This window comes from Ictalurus punctatus, chromosome 25, assembly GCF_001660625.3.
Source record: "Ictalurus punctatus breed USDA103 chromosome 25, Coco_2.0, whole genome shotgun sequence".
NCBI classification, from domain to species: Eukaryota; Metazoa; Chordata; class Actinopteri; order Siluriformes; family Ictaluridae; genus Ictalurus; species Ictalurus punctatus.
In genome coordinates this window covers 14211838-14234480 of record NC_030440.2, presented here as the reverse complement: position 1 = coordinate 14234480, position 22643 = coordinate 14211838, and the positions used below count along the sequence as shown (strand labels likewise).

Here is a 22643-nt window from a genome sequence, read left to right as displayed (position 1 = left end):
CTACTCTACGTTTCCCTTTATATGTCTAATAATAAATGAGGAATAAAAACAGGACCAACATTTCATAATGTTTGGTTTCCTGAACAGATGGAATTTGGGGAAACGAGGAGACTCCGAGACGTCAGCAGTGAAGGTTCTTTGCCAGAAGGTTTTCAGTTCTAATCTCAGCACTGGTAAAGAATCACTGCAGGGTTTCACACGCATCTGAAATATTCCTGGGCGGAGGACAGAGGACCAGCTGCTCTCGTACATTCCCCAGGCACTCCCTTCAACCCTGAGTTTTGTTTATGGCACAGGCAAATTGCAATAAATAAATAAATAGATAAATAGTGCGCTGTTTTCTAGGAAAGAATATTATATTATATTATATATATATATATATATATATATATATATATATATATATATATATATATATATATATATATATATATATATATATATATTTCAAACACAGCACATACATGTAAACCAGATATTCTGGCCTGAGTGACATAAAGCAGAGAGGTGAGTATCTGTTATTCCACTAGAGGGCATAATAGAGCAATAAACCCAAGGAAATCAAAGTTTCCTCAACGCCCGACAAGACACGCTAACGATAAATGTGTAAACATTATGCTGTAACCATGCCCCTCTCTAAAAGAACTAATTTATTGGTTTTTATAGCTATCAGGGTGAACACTTTCACAATCACATCTTTTTCTATTTGTAAATAAATTTGCAAACATTAATATTATGGTCTATTTTGTATGGATTCAAGGCCATTTTTCAAATGACGCGTTTTGAAACCATTTCCTTCCCAAAGGCAAGCTGCACTTTCACCATGAAATCAGACCACACAGGCATAGTGGTCAGCACGTTTGCCTCGCACCTCCGGGGTTGCAGGTTCGAATCCTGCTTCCGCCCTGTGTGCGCACGCATACTTTGCATGATCTCCCCGTGCTTCGGGGGTTTCCTCCAGGTACTCTGGTTTCCTCCCCAGTTCAAAGACGTGTGTTGTAGGCTGATTGGCATCTCCAAATTGTCTGTAGTGTGTGTGTGTGTGTTTCAGAGAGAGAGAGAGAGAGATTGTGCCCTGCGATGGGTTGGCACCCCGTCCAGGGTGTCCCCCGGCTTGTTCCCCGAGTTAGACCCTGTGTAAAATAAGTAGTATGGAAAATGGATGGAATCAATCAGATCTCGATCTCTCTCACACACACACACTGTACTGTTGATCTTAAGAAAGCTCAATACATTATAATTACATCTGTAGTTTTACTTCTACCTGCATCTAGCTAACATAAATCCAACACACTGCTAAATAAAAGTGCAATAAAACTTGGACATTCATGACAAAGGAAAAGTTATTAAAATATTGTGCCATTTTTATTTTGTGTAAAAATCACACAGCTGCTAGTTTATTCTGCAGAGATACATCCATGCAGTTAAACATCTATGATCCCACAGCCATAATATAAGCAATTAAATAGAATATTTGCTATTAGTTAGCAATTAATGCAAATTTACATATGAGATCAAAAGGTATATCATACAATATACAAGAAACCTCTTATACAGTACATCGACCTGAACAGCAGGGGGGAAAAGGCTCACCGTGACTCAACATGGGGAAGGGGGGGATTAGTGTAAAAACCTGAACGAAAGGAGTAAGGCTTCAGGGGCCAAGAAGGGGGGAAAAAAGACAAACAGAAAAACTAACAAACTAACCAAACATTTAAGACATTAAGTTTGAGTAAGAATGTAAAACTCCTCTAGTACTAGTTAAGATAATAGACGTACAAATCAAGTGGTTCGAATTTTAAGAGCCGTTTTAGATCAAATAAGAACAAGAACGACATGCAAAAAGGGGTTTACGGAGTAAAATACGGACAAACAAAGGAAAGCCAAGGGGAAGAAAGTGCAGTTTCAGGTCTCGTTTTTTTGTTTTGTTTTTTAAACTGATGGAACAGGAAAACATGACTCTGAAGCACGACTCACGCAGGTTCTGTGCCATACAGGAAATGAGTGCGGGAGTCATGAGTGCGGGAGTCATGAAAGAAAAGATCTGTAATACAGGGTCAATGACTGTACAAGGTACAAAAACATTGTTATACCACAGATGTTAAAAGAAGAAAACGGAGCGGTCTGTGATGCATTATGCCAGTGTGTCTCAAGTCTACTCCTGGTGACACTTTACCGTGTGCTAACACACATCATCAAGCACTGATCAGGTATGATGGATGTGCAGAGAAGTGATCTTCAGGACCGGAGCTGAGAAACTCTGTATTATGCCATATATTTATAACCATCACTCACACACACGTGCGCACACAAACACGAATATTGGTGTAGGCCAATGGCATGTTAGGGAGCTTACAAGAAACATGAACGAGTGCCTAGCAGTCATTCGTGAACGTACTTCTGATCAGAGCATGAGCTCCCTCCCAAAAAAAAAGAAAGAATATCAGTCCTCCCCTGCACTCACATGATTATCAAGCCAGAACCGCTGAAGAATCATCACCTCCCCATCATCCTCAGCGTGATTCAAGAACATACACTCCCCATAATAGCAGTGCTAACCGAGTGCTGCACAAGCAGAGGACTGACATTTACATGTAACTCACACTCTGTATCGTCAAAGTGCCAAAATGTTATATATTCCTACCCCTGGCTGTGAGGACAGCCTCTCTATCAGAGCAGGATGGGGTGTGGGAGAGCATTATGGAGGAAGCAGTAAAGTCTTTCCTCAGGCAGCCAGATGAGGAACAGGAAGAGGGCTGACATCAGCGTCCTCCCGGAGGATCTGTCGGACCTTTCCTGTCGCTCTTCACGGCTCTTCCTTCACGCGCTTACAAATGGGAAAAAGGTCTCAGCTGCTCCAGTTGAACTTCCAACGATATTCTCTCCTCCAGCAAATCCTGGAAAAAAAAAGAAGAAAAAAAAACACAAAACTGTGATGGTGAGTAAATCGATTGGTCATGGCGATCAACTTGCCCTTTACTGCCAACAATGTGATGCAATCATATGGTGAACTCGGGTCGAGGACCCCTTTCCGAGTTTCGGAGTTAGGAAGTCCAACTTGTCGCGGCACTTTCTTTGATCTTTCCTGTTCGGAGGTCAGAAATTCTGAGATTTGAGCTTTCAGAGGCGGTGGGGGAACGCTTCCTCACTTCTGAGGAAACGCCTCATAAATAGGTAAGTAGTAACACATGACCGACTGAGCACTTCCATAAATGTTTCCTAACAAACAAGTTACCAAATCAACGATTATACTATTTACTTTGTTAAACGTTTTTTTTTAAAAAATAAATCCGTTTATGATTAGTCTTAGATTACGCTAAGTGTCCGCTGCACAAATCCCTGTGAATGACCTGTTTTTATAGAAACAACACAAACAATAGGTTTTATATTAATGCACTCCTTATTTGTTAAGTTACAGCTGGAACTATTGTCCGAACTGTGCTGTTATACAAAAATAACACACACCTTTTGACCAATCAGATTCGAGAATTAAACCGTGCTGTGGTTGATATGTGTAATTAAAGTCTTTGACACTTTTAAAATTACACCTCTCTATTTCTTTCTAAAATGAGCAATAAAGGCTTACTATTCTATTCAATTCTATCACTATCTTTCAAGCATAAGCACTGATCGTGTGCCAGACACTGTCCACATACGATTACCGTTGTCCTTTTGCACTGCTCTAGTCTAAATATTTCCTGAATGCACCGTCAGCCTCAGGAAACAAACAGCGGTACAGATTGGCTCAATATTTACAATATGGCTGCAGTGAAAAAGTGTACATCAGGTGACTGTGGTGTGTCTCATACGACATTCACATCACTTCTCATAAGTAGTGTAGTTATTTACAAATGTTAACAAATGAGTTTCTCTAGGATTCTCTATGCTTTTTAATCCCAATTTATGAGGCGTGTCCTCCAGCTCAAGGCTAAAATCTTAATCGTGCTGTACATCCAGTACAACTTGTAAAAACACACACCTTTAACTGCTGCTGTAATTCACTGTTGAGTCTAGCTAGAACCGTGTTTGTCTCTTTGTTTCTTCTAATGGAAGCTTGGATTGCCTTTTTATCCTTCCCAACAGACCTACATGGAACAGAAAAGATTAGAAAAGACATACACAAAGAATAATACTAGGAAAAAATAATACACACACAACATTTTTGATTGGCACAAATGCCTCGTGTGTGTACCGTGGTATAGAAGGCTGCGTGGCGAGGACAGTGGCAACGATGCCGGACTTCTGAGGGTGCTCGTCCAGTTCGGGTCTGAGCTCATCTTCTGACTTCAGCCTTCGGCGGACAGGTTTAGGAGGAGGGGCCAATGGAGTGGATCCTTTGGCCTGTGAGAAAAATACACGGTTCAGTCGCAATACACAATTAATACGTCTATTAGGTGTGCACTGTTCCACACCCATAACCACAGGTCCTCCCCTCCAAAACCGTGTGTATAAATCTGCTTTTACATTCAGATACGTGCAGATGAAAAAAAAAGAAGACACTTTTCAGCTAAAGCAGCAGTGAGATTAAACAGGATCAAGGCTTTCCTTTCAGAAAAGTCACACGCATTTGTGGTTACTGTTGTTTCCGGTGACTTTATCTCAGTGCATTTTGCATTGCTGCAAAATTCTCTTTTAAAAGCACAGATGATAAGCACAGACCATTCTCTATTAAAAGCACAAGTTAAAATATGCCATATATTGACCACATTATCAGTGTAAAAGTCCAGGGATTTTTGTTTGGTCAAAGTCTCCACACTAATTATATCATATTTTATTATTTTGCAGGAGACACCATTTTTGTGTCACCATCAATCCATAATTCTTTCTTAATCTCTCTCTCTCTCTGTGCATGTGCATGTCTCTCAAACATACAGAGTTCACAGTGGCCGCAGGTCGCTCCTCCGGCTGAGTTTCATTCTTCACTGATCTCACAGCTGCAGCAGCGTCTGCACATTTCTCTACCTGCATGAAAACAAAAGCAGAGACTTCAGGCACTGACCGAGACACACACACAACAGGCTTGTTATTCTCAGCGGAATAACAAAATGGAGGACATAAGATGGCTAGCGTTACACGACTGCTCTGCGCCATGCCAGTAATCCGAATTTCCTGCATCGCTGGATTATATCTTGTCTGCTTAAAATTTCAAGCTTGTCTGTTACAACAAGGCCAGAAAGCCTGAACTTCGTTTCCCTCAGTAGCAGAGTATGTAGCTCCTCTGCTAACCCACCTGTCCACTGTCCTGCTGTTTGTCCCGCTGTTTATCCCCTTCATCTGCAGGCTGGTCCACAGCGAACACCTGAAACTGGCTGAAATCTGCAAAATTGGGCTGTTCTGGTATCTGCTGGGGAGAAGTGCTGGAATGTGCTGGAAGACCATCTCCATCTACCGAACGGTGCCCATGTGGCACTGACGTCTGAGCAAAAACACAAATAGCTTTAACCAACTGCATGGCAGAATGCATAATAATAGCTAAAATGCTCATCATAACTATTATGCTCAATATTGGTATAGCAATCAATTATCATGATTATCTTAAAATGGCAGAAAGTTAGACTCTAAATGTCCTGCAATAAGACTTGGATCTGAGTACTATTTAATGCTTGATATAAACACGTGGATGGGTTATGTACCGGTCAACAAAAGACTGATCTCAAATGTTAAGTAACTTATCAGTGTCACTGATGACTGGTTCAAATGTATTAGAAGCCAAATATTGCAATCACATTTTATGGGAATCTGTACTGTTTTATAAACGAAAATCCAATGCCTGTTCTGACGTGTACCTGTGTAGCCAGTGGCCGAGGAGGCACGGCAGGAGGAAAAGCCACTACTCCTGCCTGCTGCTGAGCCCCTGCAGAAATTACACATTTAGTTTCAGTTTAATATTTCTTCTAAAAACAGACGAGCTGGCTGCCCTGGGTAAAAGCGTGTGTACCTGCAGTGACGGTGGCAAAGTTCCTGTTCATGTCTAGAGAGGAAGAGCGGGAATGTGAAGCATGAGGGCGGGGAGGAGGAGGGGGCGGAGCCACGGCTTTCAGACCTTCGGGAGATGTCCCAGAGTGAGATCTGCAACAAACACACCAGTGTTCAAAACAAGCAGGACTGTGCTTAATGCACAACACACACACCCCTACAGGGTCATAAAAGTACCTTTCTCCCAATTTTTGCTCAATTTCATTAGCTTAGCTGTTAGATCTTTCATTTATTATCCATAAACAAATTAAGTAATTTAAATACACTGAGACAATGACTTCTGAAGGGTACAGTTTAAAAAAACCCAAAACAAACAAACAAACAAACAAACAAACAAACAAAAAAACCCTGCCTAAAGCCAATTTAACAGAACTAATAAATATCAAATCCTTTTCACCTGTTCCTACAAAGTAATTTGTTAGAGGGGGCGGGGGGTGGTTGGAGGGGGATTTCTTTGCTGGTATGCTAACTGCTTCCCAGTTTTTGTCTTTACCTGGTCTCAAACTTTTTGGACTCAGTGACCCCTTTAACTGTTAAATAAATTTCAGGGACCAGTACATTTTTACAAACATACTCCAACTATTCAAATATTAGGTATATTATTCAAATGTGTACACTAATATTCTGGACCCCCTGAATATTAAGTAAGTAAATAACGAACCCCCTGGCAAAGCTTCACAGACCCTACTTTGAGAACCATGGCTATAAAGGATATGGAAAATAATCATCATGTTATCCATCAGGCAAAGTGGAAAGAAAAATGTAGTACTGAAAAAAAACACATGCGAGGGTGGACTGAAAAAAGGATGAAACTATTCAGGGCTGAAATTAATCTGAAACTGTAAAATAGATAAAGCATTTCTTCCAACTGGATCTGAAAACTATAAAGCAGAAATATATTTGGAAATAAGACACACACACACACACACACACACATATACATACATACATACACACACATATATACATATATATATATATATATATATATATATATATATATATAAATATATATATATATATATATATATATATATATATATATATATATATACACATATATATATATATATATATATATATATATATATATATATATATATATATATATATATATATATATATATATATATATATACACATACATACATTATATATATATATATATATATATATATATATATATATATATATATATATATATATATATATATGGTATCATTTGAAAATAAGATATGATATATAGCCGCCTGCATCAAACTCAAGGCCTTGATGCTCATGAACAAGACCTTGTATGGAACAGCCCCTACATTCTCCTGAACGTTTAAGTTCCCTCGCACAACCTGTGATCGGTTAACGACCGACGCCTGGTAGTGCCTACTCAGCGAGGCACGAGGTCCCTTTCCAGAACCTTCAAACTGTCTGCCACTCAGTGGTGAATTGAACTTTCAACCTCAATCCCGACAGCAGAATCCGTCGATATCTTAAAGACACGGCTAAAGATCCACCTCTTCCGTGAACACTTACCTAACCCCTAACTTGTACAACACCCGCCCACCCTCACACGCTTTTAAAAAATAAATAAATACAATTCTGCACTACACTGGCTCTTATACCTCTACTTTACGCACTTTGCTACTCTAGGACTATATTAAAAATCTTGTATGGTAACACTACGTTATGGTAACGCTACATTTATTGTTCTCCGCTTGATATATCGCTTTGCTTGTATTTCCTCATTTGTAAGTTGCTTCGGATAAAATTGAAATACTATACATGTATGTATAGATGCACCGGCCGATAATCGGTATTGGCCAATAAAGGCTATTCTTCGGTATTGGCCAATAAAGGTTTAAAAACATCTGATGATCAGGGCCGATTATATTCTGTCAATCAAAAGAGGGCGGGAAAACACCGATTTTGTAAAGATGATGTCTCTTGTGTGGAATGATGACAAAACTGCAGTTTGTAAACTCTGCACCACTAAAAATTTTTACACCGGACGCTGCAGCAGTGAAACGAGTGTATGTGATGTGCATTACCTCTGTCTGGTTGCAGCACTTGAAATGGGTTCTTGATCAGATGTAAATGAATCAGAGCTGCTATAGCCGTCACCTGCGTGACAATAAGACGTTTACGATTTGTCTGCAAATGCCTGCACTCCTAAAACAAGCCGAGCTCACAGTGGTGTTAAATAACTTACCTACAGTGCTGCCAGGGAATTTAATAGCTGCTAGCTTTTTCTCCTCTGACAGTTCAGGAGGTTTAGTGATTAACGGACTTGTCGGATGTGTGTGATCTGTAGAGTCAAGACGGAGAGAAAGAGCATGTGTCATTTGTTAGGATGGAAAGGTCTCTGCGATCCAGGAAAGCGGCGTGCACAGCTGATAAAGACAGATTTACATCAGACAAGTCGGGGAATTTCTTCATGCTGGGCTTGGATGGAGGATCTGTGAACTCCTGTGTAGTGCGTGAGCCAACAGTCTGCACTAAAACGGACCGCCATTGCGTTTCCTAATTAAATAAAGTGCTTCCTTTCTTTATGTTTGGATAATCCCTGCTGGATAAATTACCTCTAACTGACCGTTGATTGATGAATTCAGAAGGTCTCTCAAGTAAAATGCAAGTCATTTCTGCAAACTGAACTTTTCGATCTTTACATCCTTACACGTTTCCGGTCTTAACGCGAATGAATGCGGCACTGCCAAATCCTTATACACATTATATTTTTGACATTAGCTTCCCTAAATTTTATATTGATATACTGTGGTAGTTTCTTGGTTGCAACACATCTTCAATTGGCTACTTAATATCATTAGAACTAAAATAGCTTATTTTTTAATAACCAGGCCAAAAGAAATCAAGACACATGTATTGTCACTAGCCCTAATTTCTGCAAATGCAGTTTCAACAGAGGGAGTAGAGTTGCATAGCAGAAGGCAGTGGTTTATCACTGTCTTATTTCAAGTGGGATTTACCTTGCAGGCAACACATGGCTCTAAAATTACACACTGAAAGGAATAAAACACGACACAGTGTGCTGTTATACCTCTAATACAAAGCAGACTCACTCTTACTACCCAAAGTTGATTATTTTTCAATAACAGCAACAGTCCCGAGGTGTTCTATTCTACTAACAATTTTTATTTTTATTTTATTAAAGAATGACACGTTGTATGTGGAACATCTGTGAGACAAGTTACTTCCTGTAAACACTGGCACACTCATTAGAGGAAAGAGATGAAAATTTAGTGCCAGAGGTGAGACCATAGTTGTGTAAGCCTGTATGTGCAGCCGGGATGGAGGAAAGCCTCCATTCTGCATTCTTTCCCCTAAATTGGTTGAATAATTGTGATAAAAATGATTATACAATGGAGCAAAAGCAATAATCATCATCATCAACATTTAAAAGGTATAACTTCCTGTACATCAGGCTGATTGTTGTGTACTAAAGTCATTTTTAACAATGAACAATGAAAACTTTCATAAATTTGGCACGAGCACAAGTTCTTAAGCATAAATACAGGGAAAGTTCTTTACCACTTCCAGTTCTCTTCAGCTCCATCTCCTGCATGTGTATCTTGCTAGGCGTCATACGGATGGGCACAGGATGCACGATGGCCGTATCCTGTAAAATATTCATGCGTCATTCATTACAGCAGTGTTAAGCATCTCACTTTACTCCTCATGGAGTGCAACAGGCATAGCTAGGCCATTGGGGGGTTGGCGGTTGGTTGGGTGTATGGGCAGGGGGGGAATAACTGGAATAAATATTTTACCAAAACGACTCTCATATGACCAAGAACCAGGAAATATACATAAAACTAAAAAATTTAAGTGTGATTTCAGAGTCAGATTCATGTTATTACTCAGGTTTATTTTCACACAAAAGGAGCATGAGTGTAGAGTGCTTTTAATATAATTGGCAGAACTAGAGGTAGAGATAGGTACAGATAGGTACTGCTCGCTTTGTGCAACACAGCCGGATTAGAAATAAAGAGAAATTTAGTCCCAGGAGTGAGGTTATAATTGTTTAATCCCGTATGTGAGGCTGGGAATGAAGGAAAATCAAGGATCTCAGTGTTACAAATTGTAAATTATTAAAGTTATTTTTATTACTTTTTTTTTAGTCATGGGCGGGACAAAAATAAATTAATAAAAATAACCTTAATTTAAAATTTGTAAAACTGAGATCCTTGTAGGGAATTTAAAAAAACCAAAACAAACACCTGTTACAGTTCTTTGTTAAAATTGCTGCACTGTTCACAGAGATAATTCTGTCTTTTAGAGAACTGGTACAAATGAATCTTGCGCAGGTTTAAAAAATCAAATTCTGATTTCAGGTTGTCTTTAAGTCCCAGTTCCTCTCTAGCTTCACTAGTTGAGAGCTTAAAGCAAAGACATTACATCCCTATACTCACGGAGAGCTGAACATTAGCAATGCAGCTGCAATAAATAAAAGTATTGACAATACTGAACTTTCCGAAAGAACACATATAGCGGTAAAAAATTTAATAAACACAATAACCGTTATCGCCCAGCTCTATCATAGCTTTCTTTTGTTTCATAATTGTAAAAGGTTTTACAGAACCATCAATAGTCGCCATCTAGACCGTGTTATGTGAACAGAGTGAGCAAAACAATAATTCACAGGCTTAGCAAGCAAAAATAAAAATAAACAGAATTAAAGAGAAAAAAAAATCTGTATTGGCAACTGCTGCGGATGAATTAGCAATGAAAACATGCATTTTTTTTTCAAGACAGAATCCCAAGGGTTAATGAAAAATCATTAATCATGAAAGAGCACTAGGTGATTGACTTACAGGGTCAGCTGGTGCAATGTTAGAATCAAATTGGGTCAGAGTTTGTGAGCTTGAGGAGCGTTCGCTAAAAGTCTCCCACTGCTGGAGAGACAGAGCAGAGACATGGAGACATGTCAGCAGGGTGCACGTGCCGGACTCACGTCCAGCTGAACACAACAGCACCAGTGAGCCTGCAGTAGAACTACAGCTTTCACTCTCCCAACACAATAAATCAATAGAGAATAAGAAAGATAATGTGCAACACCAACACTACACCCCAAACCATCAACCAAAATATCAATGTACTGTAATAAATATCTTTGGTGCAGATACAAACAATAGAGTCTCTCACAGTTTTACTGAACAAAGCAGAAACAGCTGCCTACACTTTCCCAGAACATGAACAGTCAGTCACACAATAACCAAATACCACCGACTGAATAAGGACTCAAACACTTAACCTTTATATAAAAATGTAAATGCTCAAAAAAATTAAATGTAGTCCATCAGACAAGACATGTTTTTTTTTGTCTCAAGTTTGCATCTTTTTCCTGGTATCGGAGCTAAAAGTCTAACTCCAGTAGGCACTTAGCATTTTGCAAAGTGCATTCCCAGATCATCACACACCGACGTCAAAAGACCACGGCTGGCTCCATAATATCATTTTCATAACAGAGTCTCAAAATAGAGTCGGAAACCACATAGCCAGGTCAATCGGAGATTATAAATGTGTGATGATTTAGACGTGCACAGTCATGATGCTAAACAGAAGGCCAGGAGCATGACTTGCTAGCACATTAGCCATACAGTATCATTAGTCATAATGGGAGAGAACAATTTTTTTTTTTTTTTATAAAAGGTGAATAAACACATTTTTTTCCTCTCCAAAGTGGCATTTGAAAACAAACTGTCAAGTTAAAATGGAGACAGATACGAAGAACATCTTTTAAGTGAGATGTGGGGAGTTAAATAAATGATGTCCTCCTTAGCACTTTTTCTCTGTCAAATACATTCCTATGCCAATTGCTAGACTATATTAGTACGCTTAAGTAGATAGTTTGTCTCCATTTGGATGAAAACGACATTGTATACCACTTTTTAGCTGAGTTGGTTGTTTCAGACGAGCAAAAATAAAGGACTGGGTAAGCGTAGTGAGCTGCATAATAAATTTATGATTTGTCAAACTCTGGTTTATAAATAAATAAATAAATAAAAACATGCCTTAGCTGATCGACTACATTTCATTATTCTGTAAAACTTTAAAAATAGAACAGCTATATTAAATGTGTATCTGCTGTAATTTTGCTACAATAGGTGAGAAGCTCAGGCCAAACCTCGTTGCTCTGGTTGAGCTCGGGCCAGGTCTGGTTTAAGGAAGGCATGGAGGGAGATTTATTAGGCGTCACCTCCACCGGGGAACCAGAGAAACTCACTTCAGGTGCAGGCTCTGGGACTCCTAAAACACACAGGTGCACACACACAACAAGGCCATATGTCTGATGCACTCTTTTGTATTCTGTATGCTGATCCTAGGTTCTGAAATATAGCTTCCTTTACCACTCCAATTACACATTTCTTGGGTTTCTCTTCTGTTCTTCATACCTGCTGAGTCATCCAGGTCAATAAGCTTTGGCATTAAGCTCTCTGGAAGCTTCTCTGGAAGGTCATAACCGTTCTTTCTGGCAACCACGAGATGAAACGCTGCACAGAACTCGTCCAGGGTCAGTGCACCGTCTTTATCAAAATCTGATAACTCCCTGCAGGGGGAAAATATATGACTTAATATGGCGCCTTTTTTCTTTCTTTCCAACAAACATTTTATACAAAAAACATCGCTGTGAATTCTGTGGTTTCCCCCAAGTAAATCAACTTCCTCTTAAACCCATGACTAAGGCAAAATAATGTGGCTAGATCACAGAGCGTGAATACTAGCAAGCAGAGTTAAGATTAACATCTCAGAAACGTCCTGAAAACAGTATCGTTATATTTACACTAAAATGATTTGAATACAAGCACTATGCTGGTCCTGATACAGCAGGTTCCTTCATTTAGTAAGGTGATGCATGCTCATGAAGCTGGTTTAGAAGATATTTGGAGTGTATAAAGTTTCGTCAGAAATTATTATTATTACTCTATATTTAAACATATTTCTGTTATGGCTTATCTGTTTGATTGATTTGTAAAGAACTCTGGGTCAACTTCTGTTGTTTTAAATGTGCTCTATGAAAAAAAAAGGTTAACTTGACTTGAATTGCGCTTAAAATGAGCATAAAACTGAATTTTAACTAATACGGTTTTTATCATGATTATATTAATAGTGTTTGGTAAAAATCTCCTGTAACCCCAGGTGACCTCAAAAGTTTCAAACCTATGCCATATCCTCATTATTATCCTAAACTAATAGCCAAATAGTAAAAACGAAGAAAACTCCTCAACGAGCAGGTATGCCCAGCGTTTTGACTGGCGGCGTATGTGTTTTTGAACAGGCTTAAGCAAGGTCATCCAAGACAAACACAAACAAACTAATCTCAGTAAAGCAGCTTACCAAATGTGAGACAATTCTAAAATAGGCAGCTTCGACTTCGTAAAAAACTCCTTTGCAGCAGAGCCTGAAACAAAAATCACTCATCAGTTTACCAAAACAAATATGAATGAAAACAAACCATATGTACTGCATATATACAGAAAGGTCAAATGTTCAACCCACTGACCTGGGATAAAACCGGTCAGATCAGGTTGGATAGTTTTGAACTGATTAACGTAATACTGTCTTTGCTCATCCGTGATTTTCCAGGGGTCGTCGTAGCCACTGGCCTGTCTTTGGATCTCGTTTGTAGTAGCAGCAGATGCCACTGTTCGTACTGTTGTGCTCTCCTACGGTACACAATGCAGCAGCATTCAGAATTAGGCACAAAAACAACTTCAAGCGTTAGGGGACGGGACTAAACATGATAACGCCTTTAAAGAAACAGCTTAAACATTTAAAGATAAAAACGAATTTATAAATTTTTTTCTGTAATCTAAATGCCAAGTTTGATGTCTGACATGTTCTTTTTTTTTTTTTTTTTTTTTTTTTTTTAGTTTTGGACAACAGCTGGACGTTTGTGGATACCTGATCCTTTAGTCCCCTCATAACCGTTATAGTAACTTCCACTCTTCTGGGGAGGCTTTGCGTTCATTCAGCCACAAAAGTATTAGTGAGGTCAGGCAAGACCCACATATGGGTGTGGGGGTCAGATAGCATATGAGGTAACAACTACTGTATAAACAAGTCTGTACGACCCAAAATATTTCCACTGTGTGCATTTCTATTCTGCAGAAATGACATTACAATTGCAAAGGTACGTATACAAGCCCCGGTGTTTTGGTAATGGGAAATAAATACACCAGAACAATAGATTCAAATCAAACGCCAAGGGCAAAGATAGGAGCCGTTGGGACGTGTAAACATTTTCTCGGGTCCCATGGATACTTGCTTTGTTTGCTGCAGGTATCAGTAATGAGGTCTACTGTGTGTGGGCTAGACAAATATTAAAACAGGCCTGTGCTTACCCCATCGTGACAGAAGATGCTTTATAAACAGAAGCTTTATAACCAGCATCCATAACAAGCTTTGCAAACAAAAAAGCTATTGAGACGGGCCACAGGTTGAGAGAAGTCGCCGGTGCAGTACCTGAGCAGAAGAGGGATGCATTGCTGGAAGTGTGCTGGAGGGAGGAGTGTCTGTAAAACTGACCCAGTTTTCCTGAACAGGAGGAGGAGAGTGAGCAGACCACATCCCATCACCTGCTACTGGACCTTTGGGGAAGAGGAGGGGGAGGAAGGGGTTAGACACCTGCAACACTTTAGAAGTGGATTTTAAAATTTCAAGTAGATTTGCAAGGCCCTCCAGAATTAATGGCACCCTGTTTCACACTTTTTATTATGTTCTAATTGTTCTTAATGGCATTTTTATCTGCTTATCTATTTTATATAACCATTACTATGATTAACGCAGGTCGACAACCATCAACTCTCAAATTTGTGTTAAACATTCTTAGTTTTTTTCCATGATAATGGAGAACAAAGGCTACTACACAGTAAGCGAAAAGCAGTACGCTAGAGGATAAGTATGACTGAATTCTCAGTAGTCGAGAAACAGTAGGTGAGAAATACAAGGACGGCATGCTGCTTCTGGAGAGATTTTGCAATGTGCAACCGATGGACACTACGCCAGTCAAAATTCCCACAATACAATGGGGATAGCGGATTTTCAGTATTAAACCTTGGATAAACAGGACTTGTCTAACAATACCCGGTTAAATTGTTAACTTGTTGAATGTTTATTATAAGAAAACAGCCGTCACAACATTTGAAACCTTTTTTGTGATCTCCATCATGCATTAGCCGGCCAAGCTAATGGCAACGAATTTACCGCAGCCTGTTAACCCCGCCCTCATACATTAGTAATTCAGTTAACTTTCCGGGATTGTAGTCATAATACACACACACACATACTGATTAGTACGTACTGTTTCAATGGCAGTAGGTACTGCATCGAATTCAGCACGTACGGTCACAGAATGCGATTTCAGACACAGCCGAAGGGATTTTTACACGTGTAACCACATATTTATACCCCAGGAAAATGGTTAAAGCCAAGAAAGTTCCTTGTGACTGAAAACAAAACAACAAAAGTTTTTCCAGATATTTGTTGGATTTGTATTACTCAGAGACTGCAGATCTTATATTTTTATTAGAAAAAAAAAAACGAACACATTTCTCCTGTTGCTTGATTGACGTGAAGATTTTTAATTATTATTTGTAATGATGTAATTTTATGCTCATTTTTATGAAGGGTGCCATTAATTCCGGAGGACATTGAATAAGTACATTACAGATACCAGTTGAGCCTCCCTGACTAACATATCACTGTAGCTGATTAGATTAGCTGGCTCACTGTACTCTACACATTCAGAGTGTGCTTGGACGTTTATTTTTGCAAACGCATCCGGCAGAAAAACATCCGACAGGAGAAGGTGTCCGGTGTCGAATGCAGGCTTGTTCACAGAAAATAAATGCTTTCATTTATCTAACCCTAACCCTAGCTTAAGAAGAGTCAAGTGAGTCAAGGCTGGTAACATAACTTACTTAAAAAGACTGATGTTAAGAAATAATTCATCATTTGCTTTCTTTCACAACTTATAACGGGTCAACTGTTCAATATTGTGAAGAGTTTACATATCCACGAGAGGAACTGACTCAGCCATCTTATGAGTAATATATTCCCCTTTTTGAAAAACAGGTCACGTTATCAGCCCCTTCCTCGACGGTGAGTCAAATGAAAATGTAAATTAGACTAACAGTACATTAATTAATTTTAACGGATTCTATTAAGCTGCGGCTTTAATTTGTTCATGAAAATTAATGACGTACCCGCTTGTGCTTCTCTGAATGGTGGCCACACGGCTCCTGCCACCGCAGCCTGACGGTCCACGGTGCCGCCGCTGGCTTGTCGCTTGTGCTTCCTCCATGCGGGAGGTGAGGTGGGCGGAGACTGGTGAGGGGACACTACGGGAGACGTGGTGTCTGGCTGGGGGTCAGAAAACACAGAACATTAAAGAAAAAAATTAAGTTAACGTTAAATAAAAATCTTCCCCATACTTGACATGCAGACGATCAACCAAGTGTATTTGCACCATGTACTGTTTGTGCAAACAGTTTCATGCTTCGGCAGTCTGTAGTAATAAATTAACACACAAATCAAACTGGAACTACTTTATATTACAAGCCTACTATTCTATTGTCGTATTATTAGCCACGCCCCCTACATAAATCAGACCTGAGCTGATAAACACAAGTGCTAAGATTCAAGTTGGCTGCTGTGACTTCATGTTCTGCTTTTGTCTCTTTTTACAAGGAAGTGTGAGACACGGTTTCAGAAACCACATAAGCTCGTCTGAGGTTAAAATGTCTTGTCTGATTGACTATGTCTGGAGTAAGAGGAAAATTTTATTTACCGATAGACGTTGACACAACACAGCTTTACAGAAAACTGGACGTAGATTTAGATTCTTAATAAACAAGGCAGAGACAACAGAGTACACTGACCTGGGGATCGACAGGGGGCGCACAGGACTGGATCACTTCGTGCGTGGACACTTTTTTGGTCGGGACTCGGCCCGGGGGTCTGGGGATCACACTGGAGTACGGCCCCTGGTTCTCGGTGTCTGGGTACATGGCTGCATGTCTGGCCTCCTGTTCGTTCTTACCCACCACAAAGCGAGGGAGTGGCAAGTCTTTGACTGCAAAGCCAAACACAGATATACGAGTCGTTCATGCAAACAGGATTCAGACCTATGCTACAGATAAAATTCCAGGATATTAAAAAGCTTTTCAGACATGACTTTTGTTTTCAAGGATACAGCAAATGTCCTTCACTGAGCTAAAACAGTGTGGGTGTCAGGCGTGAGCGTTTGGTTAGTGTGGGTGGAAGTACACATCAGTGTGAAGCTTTGAGCCATGATTCTTAACCCCTCACCACAAAATCAGACAATACATTAACAAAATGACTTTCAGGGCACTTCTTATCAAAAAGGCAGTTCAGCCTTTTCAGTCCGGGGTGGACAAATCATACATTCTTTTGTCCAAGTGACAGCTGAAGTGTGCTGTCCAGTCCCACGTTTTATTTACCATGAAACATAACCGATTTTAATGCTAAAATAGTGGAGCTACCACAAATATGTATGGTGAGCTACGTTAATTAACCTGCTAAATGTATAAATATAGACGAAGAGAAACTAATGGGTAAATGAACTGGGAGTGGATGACGCCGCATAGCCAAATACTGCATTCGACTAAAACTCGTAACTTTCCTAGTCAGAATTTAGGACTTCTGACTTGGACCACCGATCGAATTCCCGCTCAACCTTGAGTTTAGTATGTGACAAATTAACATTTATTATGATTAAAACAAACAAACAAATAATACAAAAAGAGCATTTAAATTGCTTTTAAAGTCGAATTTAACAAGCTTAACACGTGCATTATACATGTTTTGCATTGGCCAATAGAATTAATCAAGCTTCAAAACTAACCTGACAAGGAGCAGGTTTGCCCAGAAGCATACGTTGCCATAGTAACCCAGCGGGGCTTGCGATTTGCTTCGTTTGTGAAACCGAAATTGATGGAAATTAGCCGGGCTTGTTGAAATAAGCCTCGGTTTTGTGGAATACCCTCCAGAACTAAACTCTGAGCCAGAAAAATGTCAACATGAGCCTATAATTGCAAATCCACAGTTTAACCCGCACAGCAACATTTTAACGAACAAATGATATCTTTAAGATTATTGAGGTTCTTTTTTATGCAATAAATATTTTTTTTAAAAGCTACATTCTAATACCAGCAATAACCTTGATGCTGGAGAACAAAACGTTCTTTCAAACCGTATCTCTACTTTGAGGCCCCTTTTTACTGCAATTTCCTGTTGACTCATTTTCTATTCTCTTACAGTATCTTCAGGCCTACAAGGGATGCCCTTATTTCCTGCTCGGTTTTAAAAACCGCTATCCGCTTTTTTATTCATTCTTCATCTATGAAACCAGTCATTTCCTGATCTCTAATACAGGAGCTTTCAGGCTGGCAGCTGAGAATGCCAGAGAGAGAGTGAGAAAGAGAGAGAGAGAGAGAGAGAGAGAGAGAGAGAGAGAGAGAGATCGCACAGACTTGGGGATTTTAGTAACAGAAAGAGATTGAACTGCAGCTGTAGTTTGTGCAGAATAAAACTGCTGTCATGCACAAAGATGCACTTATTAGTTTTTTTCCATACACAGGACATTTACTACAGGACTGCTTTTGCTTACCGCTGTTCAGGCTCTCGACACGAAGTGGCAATCCAGACTGGGCTATTGCGATAAGTTTCAACGCGATGTAGAACTGGCTCCTACCGAAGTGGCCAAGACGAGTCGCACCACACAGTTCAGTGATCTGAAACAATAAGAAGAGGTCAGAAATTCTGCTGCAATACTTCAACTATTAACAAAGCATCGACCATGACTAAGCACCTCTGTCAGGTTACTGAGTAAGAAGATTCTGTGTTAGTTTTGTAACAAAGTGAGAGTGTCGACGTAACTCCGCCTATCTCCGATCATCGAGATCAAAAGCATAAGGCCTGACGAGAAAGTGGAAAGGTCTGTCACAACAGACAGACACGCCCCTCTGTCTGCATACAGGTTTGTAGACAACTTTGGCAAGCGTCCTCCCTCGTTCAGCGCACTGGATCCTCGATGCTGAAACGATGAGGGTGCGAAACTCCTCGTCTGATGACTCATCACAAAATGGCTTTTTGGCTTCAATTGCAACTATGCAAGTCAGGCCACAGTGCTTGTGGCCTTGATCTGATTTCTGAGAAGTCAGTGGTACAAATACTGTATCAACACTAAGCAAGTGTTATATCAAAAACAGCAAGTCGAGATATTAAAACGTGTTTACATTTAGCAGTTTGGCAGGAAATGTGCGAACAGCTACGACGATACCAAGCACTTTATGAACTGAAATGAAATGCAAACGCTTTTATACATACGGCCTATCCTTATTGAAGAGAGCAATCATTTCAACTTCCTGTAGAGAACAACTGAGATGTACATTGTGTGTGTGAAGAACATGATGATGCTAGCTAGCAATGACCAATAGGAAAATGTATAAAATCGGCACTAGATATTCAAACTGTTGATCTATGCAGTGCAGATGTGCGACATGTGATGCATGTTCATGACAGTTAGGAATCTCTTTAATTTATTTATTTTTTTTAAATCAACAGTCAATAGCGTTGAGCAAAATAACGACATGCTGTTGATATCAGAATACGTGAGGTCATCATTTTATAACTTGCTATTACAAATAAATCAACAGGGCATCATACTCAATCTTCTGTATGTAACTAAGAGACACATCGATGTCGGCTTTTCAGCAGGTCACCACGTAAGAGCTCTGTGGATCAGTCGATCCAAATCTGACGTTCTCCTAATAACCAAGAACATTTCAGAGACATGCTTTAAGGCTTATAATCTGCTTGTTAAACTCTCAGCAAAAGCGTTCTTGTGTATAAAGTATGGAAATGTTTCTGATAGAACAACTAATGGACAACTTTAAAAGCTTTAAGAGTCTTAGATTTGACATTTTATTATTTTATTCACAGCTGTCCAGTGGTCCCGTGCCGTCTATTCTTTATCATTCACCAAACAACAACAATTTTCTCTATTTACCACTCAGTCCACTCATTTTCCTTGACCTTGTTACCCTCAGGGCAAAATGAACAGAACATAGTCTCTAATCTCTGTTCAGTATATAAAATTAAAATCAAGTGTCATAGTTGGAAAAGAATGTCTAGCATGCTTACTAATGTATTAAGAACTTCTTCGTGCATTAAGAAATACCCTTTTTAGCGTTATTCCTGCTATAACACGCCTGTTATAACTCAGAAAAAGACTGTTAATTAGCTGATTAGTTGAAGCATGTGCTAAAGCAGGAAAACCACTCCAGGGCCAGAGCTGGGAATCTGTGCTTTAAGACAGTCTGTGTCGTGTTGGTCAATTTTGTATCGTTCTGGACTCAGTATCCATCTTCGTTCATCATTCTCAAGCATCGGATAGGTCCATCTGTAATAACCCAAGCAACTTGCTTATCATGGCTGGTTTACATAGTTTAGATAATCGAGTCTAGATTATCAAATCTAGACTAGATTATTATCTAATCTAGAAATTAAATTGTTACAACAGCAACATGCTACTAAACCTAACATGCACAACAACAACTCAAGCAAACAAATGCAAATATTTAGGAAAAAGGTCCAGCACAATTTTGAGATTGTACTTTATATAAATAGCGCAAATTATGTTCGAATATAGGACATGCACTACATTGCCAAAAGTTTGTGGACCTGAGTACCACATCCATATCTGGGCATTCCACAAACTGTTGCACACAATCGTATAGGATGTTTTTGTATGCTGTAGCATTACAATTTCCCTTCATTGGAAATAAGACGCCCAAACCTGTTCCAGCATGACAATACCTCACTGTGCACAAAGTGAGCTCCATGAAGACATGGTCTGTCAAGGTTATGCCCTGACCTCAACCCTGGTGAACACCTTTGGCATGAACACATAATATATGATATCGCCGGAATGGTTGAAATTCGTGTTCAAACAATTCAACATTCTCCAAGCAACTGATGACTCTGTGCCGTGTTGGTCAATTTCGCACATAAAGTCAATGGAAATGAAAAGAAAACGCATCTGATCTGATCCGTCCTCATACGTTTTCATGAGCGAACATGCAAAAACATGTTCCGTTCTAAGACGGACTAATGGGAGTTAAACTACACATATACACGATTGTGTGTTTACTTATTATTTATACTTCATTTTATAGGGGTTTCCCCGACCCTCTAACAAGTGAAAAATGGCATTAAGTTTGGATGAAAGGATAGAGATGATGCTCTTTGGTACTCTCACAAAGTTCCTGACGTTTTCAGACACCCTGTATAAATAATTTTTGAAAAAAGGTAGTGCATGTAGCGATAGGGACGAATATCACAGAACAATACATGATGATGTTTCCAGACTTCCTGCGTAGATCATCAACTGCAACTGCACACTTTTCATATAGAACTGGACAAAACATTGTCGTGTAAGCATCAACACCATACCTCCACATTTCAGTTCCTACAGATGATGATGAAGAATAAATGATTGAGTTCCACGCCTCGTGTATAATACAATACTGTCAGATATCGGCACACATACTGTGCATCAGGAGGTTTTGTTTAAGTATCGCGATATGATATTCTTGCCATATTGCCCATCCTATTAACAGGTCGTGTTCGAAAATAATGGCACACACCAGCTAGCTAAATAACTTCGCAAAGAACACACCCTCCCTCTATTTATCCATCTATCTATCAATGAGGCATTGTTTTTCTTTTACCTAATCACAAAATCTAGCAAATTAGTAGACATGAACCCACATAAATAGAGCTGAAAATATCTGTTTGGAGCTGCAGACCTTACACACACGGAGTGTATTGAGGCGCAGCTGCGTAGCTGATGCACCGCTATAGCTGAGTTACCTGCAGCACCACGTCGTTGGAGAGCTGGGCCGCCCGGAAGAGCTCCAGCACCTTGCCGTTGGAGGCCACTTTCTTCGTGTTGTCCACGTCGCAGTACACAAACAAATCCGAGTAGTATTTCTGCTCGACGTCGGTCAGCGTTAAACTCTCCATTGTGGCATATAGGCTAAGTTATTAGCGACAATGCTAACGCTTAGCAAGCTAGGCAGCAATATACCCCAGACTGCTAGTGCCAACCAGAGAAAATAAACCGGCTAGCCAAGGCTCAAGTGCGTCCCTTAGCTACCCCTTCTTCCCCTCAGTGTGTTGTCTGGAATGACAAAAATAACAACAAAGTCAAACGTTTCACTAGTGCAGCTGCTACCGTTCAGTACCAAAGCTCTAAGGTTAGCTTCCTTGCTAACGCAGGTAAAGTTACAAGGAATAAGTTAGCTAGCTCAGCGAGTTATATCCGTAACCGTCCTTCACTCTAAGCCGCGGGAGAGCTCTCTGTGCATTTAACTCTGCCCTCGTGTCCTCGGCGACTGAAACGATGCGGTGTGTTAAACCCGCAGAGTGTGTGCTGCTGTGGAGTAAAGTTTTCAGGCTGTTCAGGCTCCCTCCCTCACACAGACAGACAGCGCCGCCATTCCTGCACCCGTGACGTCATCGGCCAGTCTCTAGCGCGTGTCTACGCGATAGGGGAAAGACCCGGATGTTCAATTCCAATTATAATTTAACGCTTCAGCCTACATTCGCGATGTCACCGTTTTTTTGTT

At 39.8% G+C, this 22643-nt stretch overlaps 1 protein-coding gene and 1 long non-coding RNA gene across 7 annotated transcripts; one reads left to right on the top strand and one right to left on the bottom strand.

Moving 5' to 3' along the window:
* Positions 1-1341: 1341 nt before the first annotated feature.
* On the bottom strand, positions 1342-22557 carry reps1 (RALBP1 associated Eps domain containing 1). Of its 6 annotated transcripts, none has more exons than XM_047150872.2 (20): positions 21886-22557; positions 18620-18743; positions 16869-17062; positions 16194-16350; positions 14452-14576; positions 13490-13652; positions 13324-13387; positions 12336-12535; positions 12113-12234; positions 10800-10877; positions 9517-9604; positions 8180-8275; positions 8019-8091; positions 5939-6069; positions 5787-5854; positions 5231-5416; positions 4873-4962; positions 4193-4341; positions 3980-4085; positions 1342-2897 (listed from the first exon to the last, which is right to left on the bottom strand). In XM_047150872.2, exons 1-20 carry the CDS (start codon positions 22036-22038, stop codon positions 2829-2831), a joined length of 2436 nt encoding a protein of 811 aa, XP_047006828.1. In that variant the 5' UTR covers positions 22039-22557; the 3' UTR covers positions 1342-2828. The 6 variants fall into 6 exon arrangements, with proteins under 6 accessions (XP_047006828.1, XP_017311826.1, XP_017311824.1 ...); XM_017456337.3 differs by having other exon boundaries at positions 10800-10880; positions 14515-14576; XM_017456335.3 differs by having other exon boundaries at positions 10800-10880; positions 21886-22556.
* On the top strand, positions 2945-5338 carry LOC128629143 (uncharacterized). The gene is made up of 2 exons (XR_008393441.1): positions 2945-3174; positions 4875-5338. It is a non-coding gene; the product is annotated as an uncharacterized LOC128629143 (long non-coding RNA).
* Positions 22558-22643: the final 86 nt, after the last annotated feature.

Coding starts and splice junctions, on each gene's coding strand:
- reps1 (XM_017456335.3), bottom strand. CDS start 22,038: ATGGAGAGTTTAACGCTGACCGACGTCGAGCAGAAATACTACTCGGAT. Junction 16,351..16,868: donor CGCCCCCTGTCGATCCCCAG/GTCAGTGTACTC, acceptor TCTGACCCCCAG/CCAGACACCACGTCTCCCGT. Junction 10,881..12,112: donor AGCTCAACCAGAGCAACGAG/GTTTGGCCTGAG, acceptor CTGTCTCTCCAG/CAGTGGGAGACTTTTAGCGA.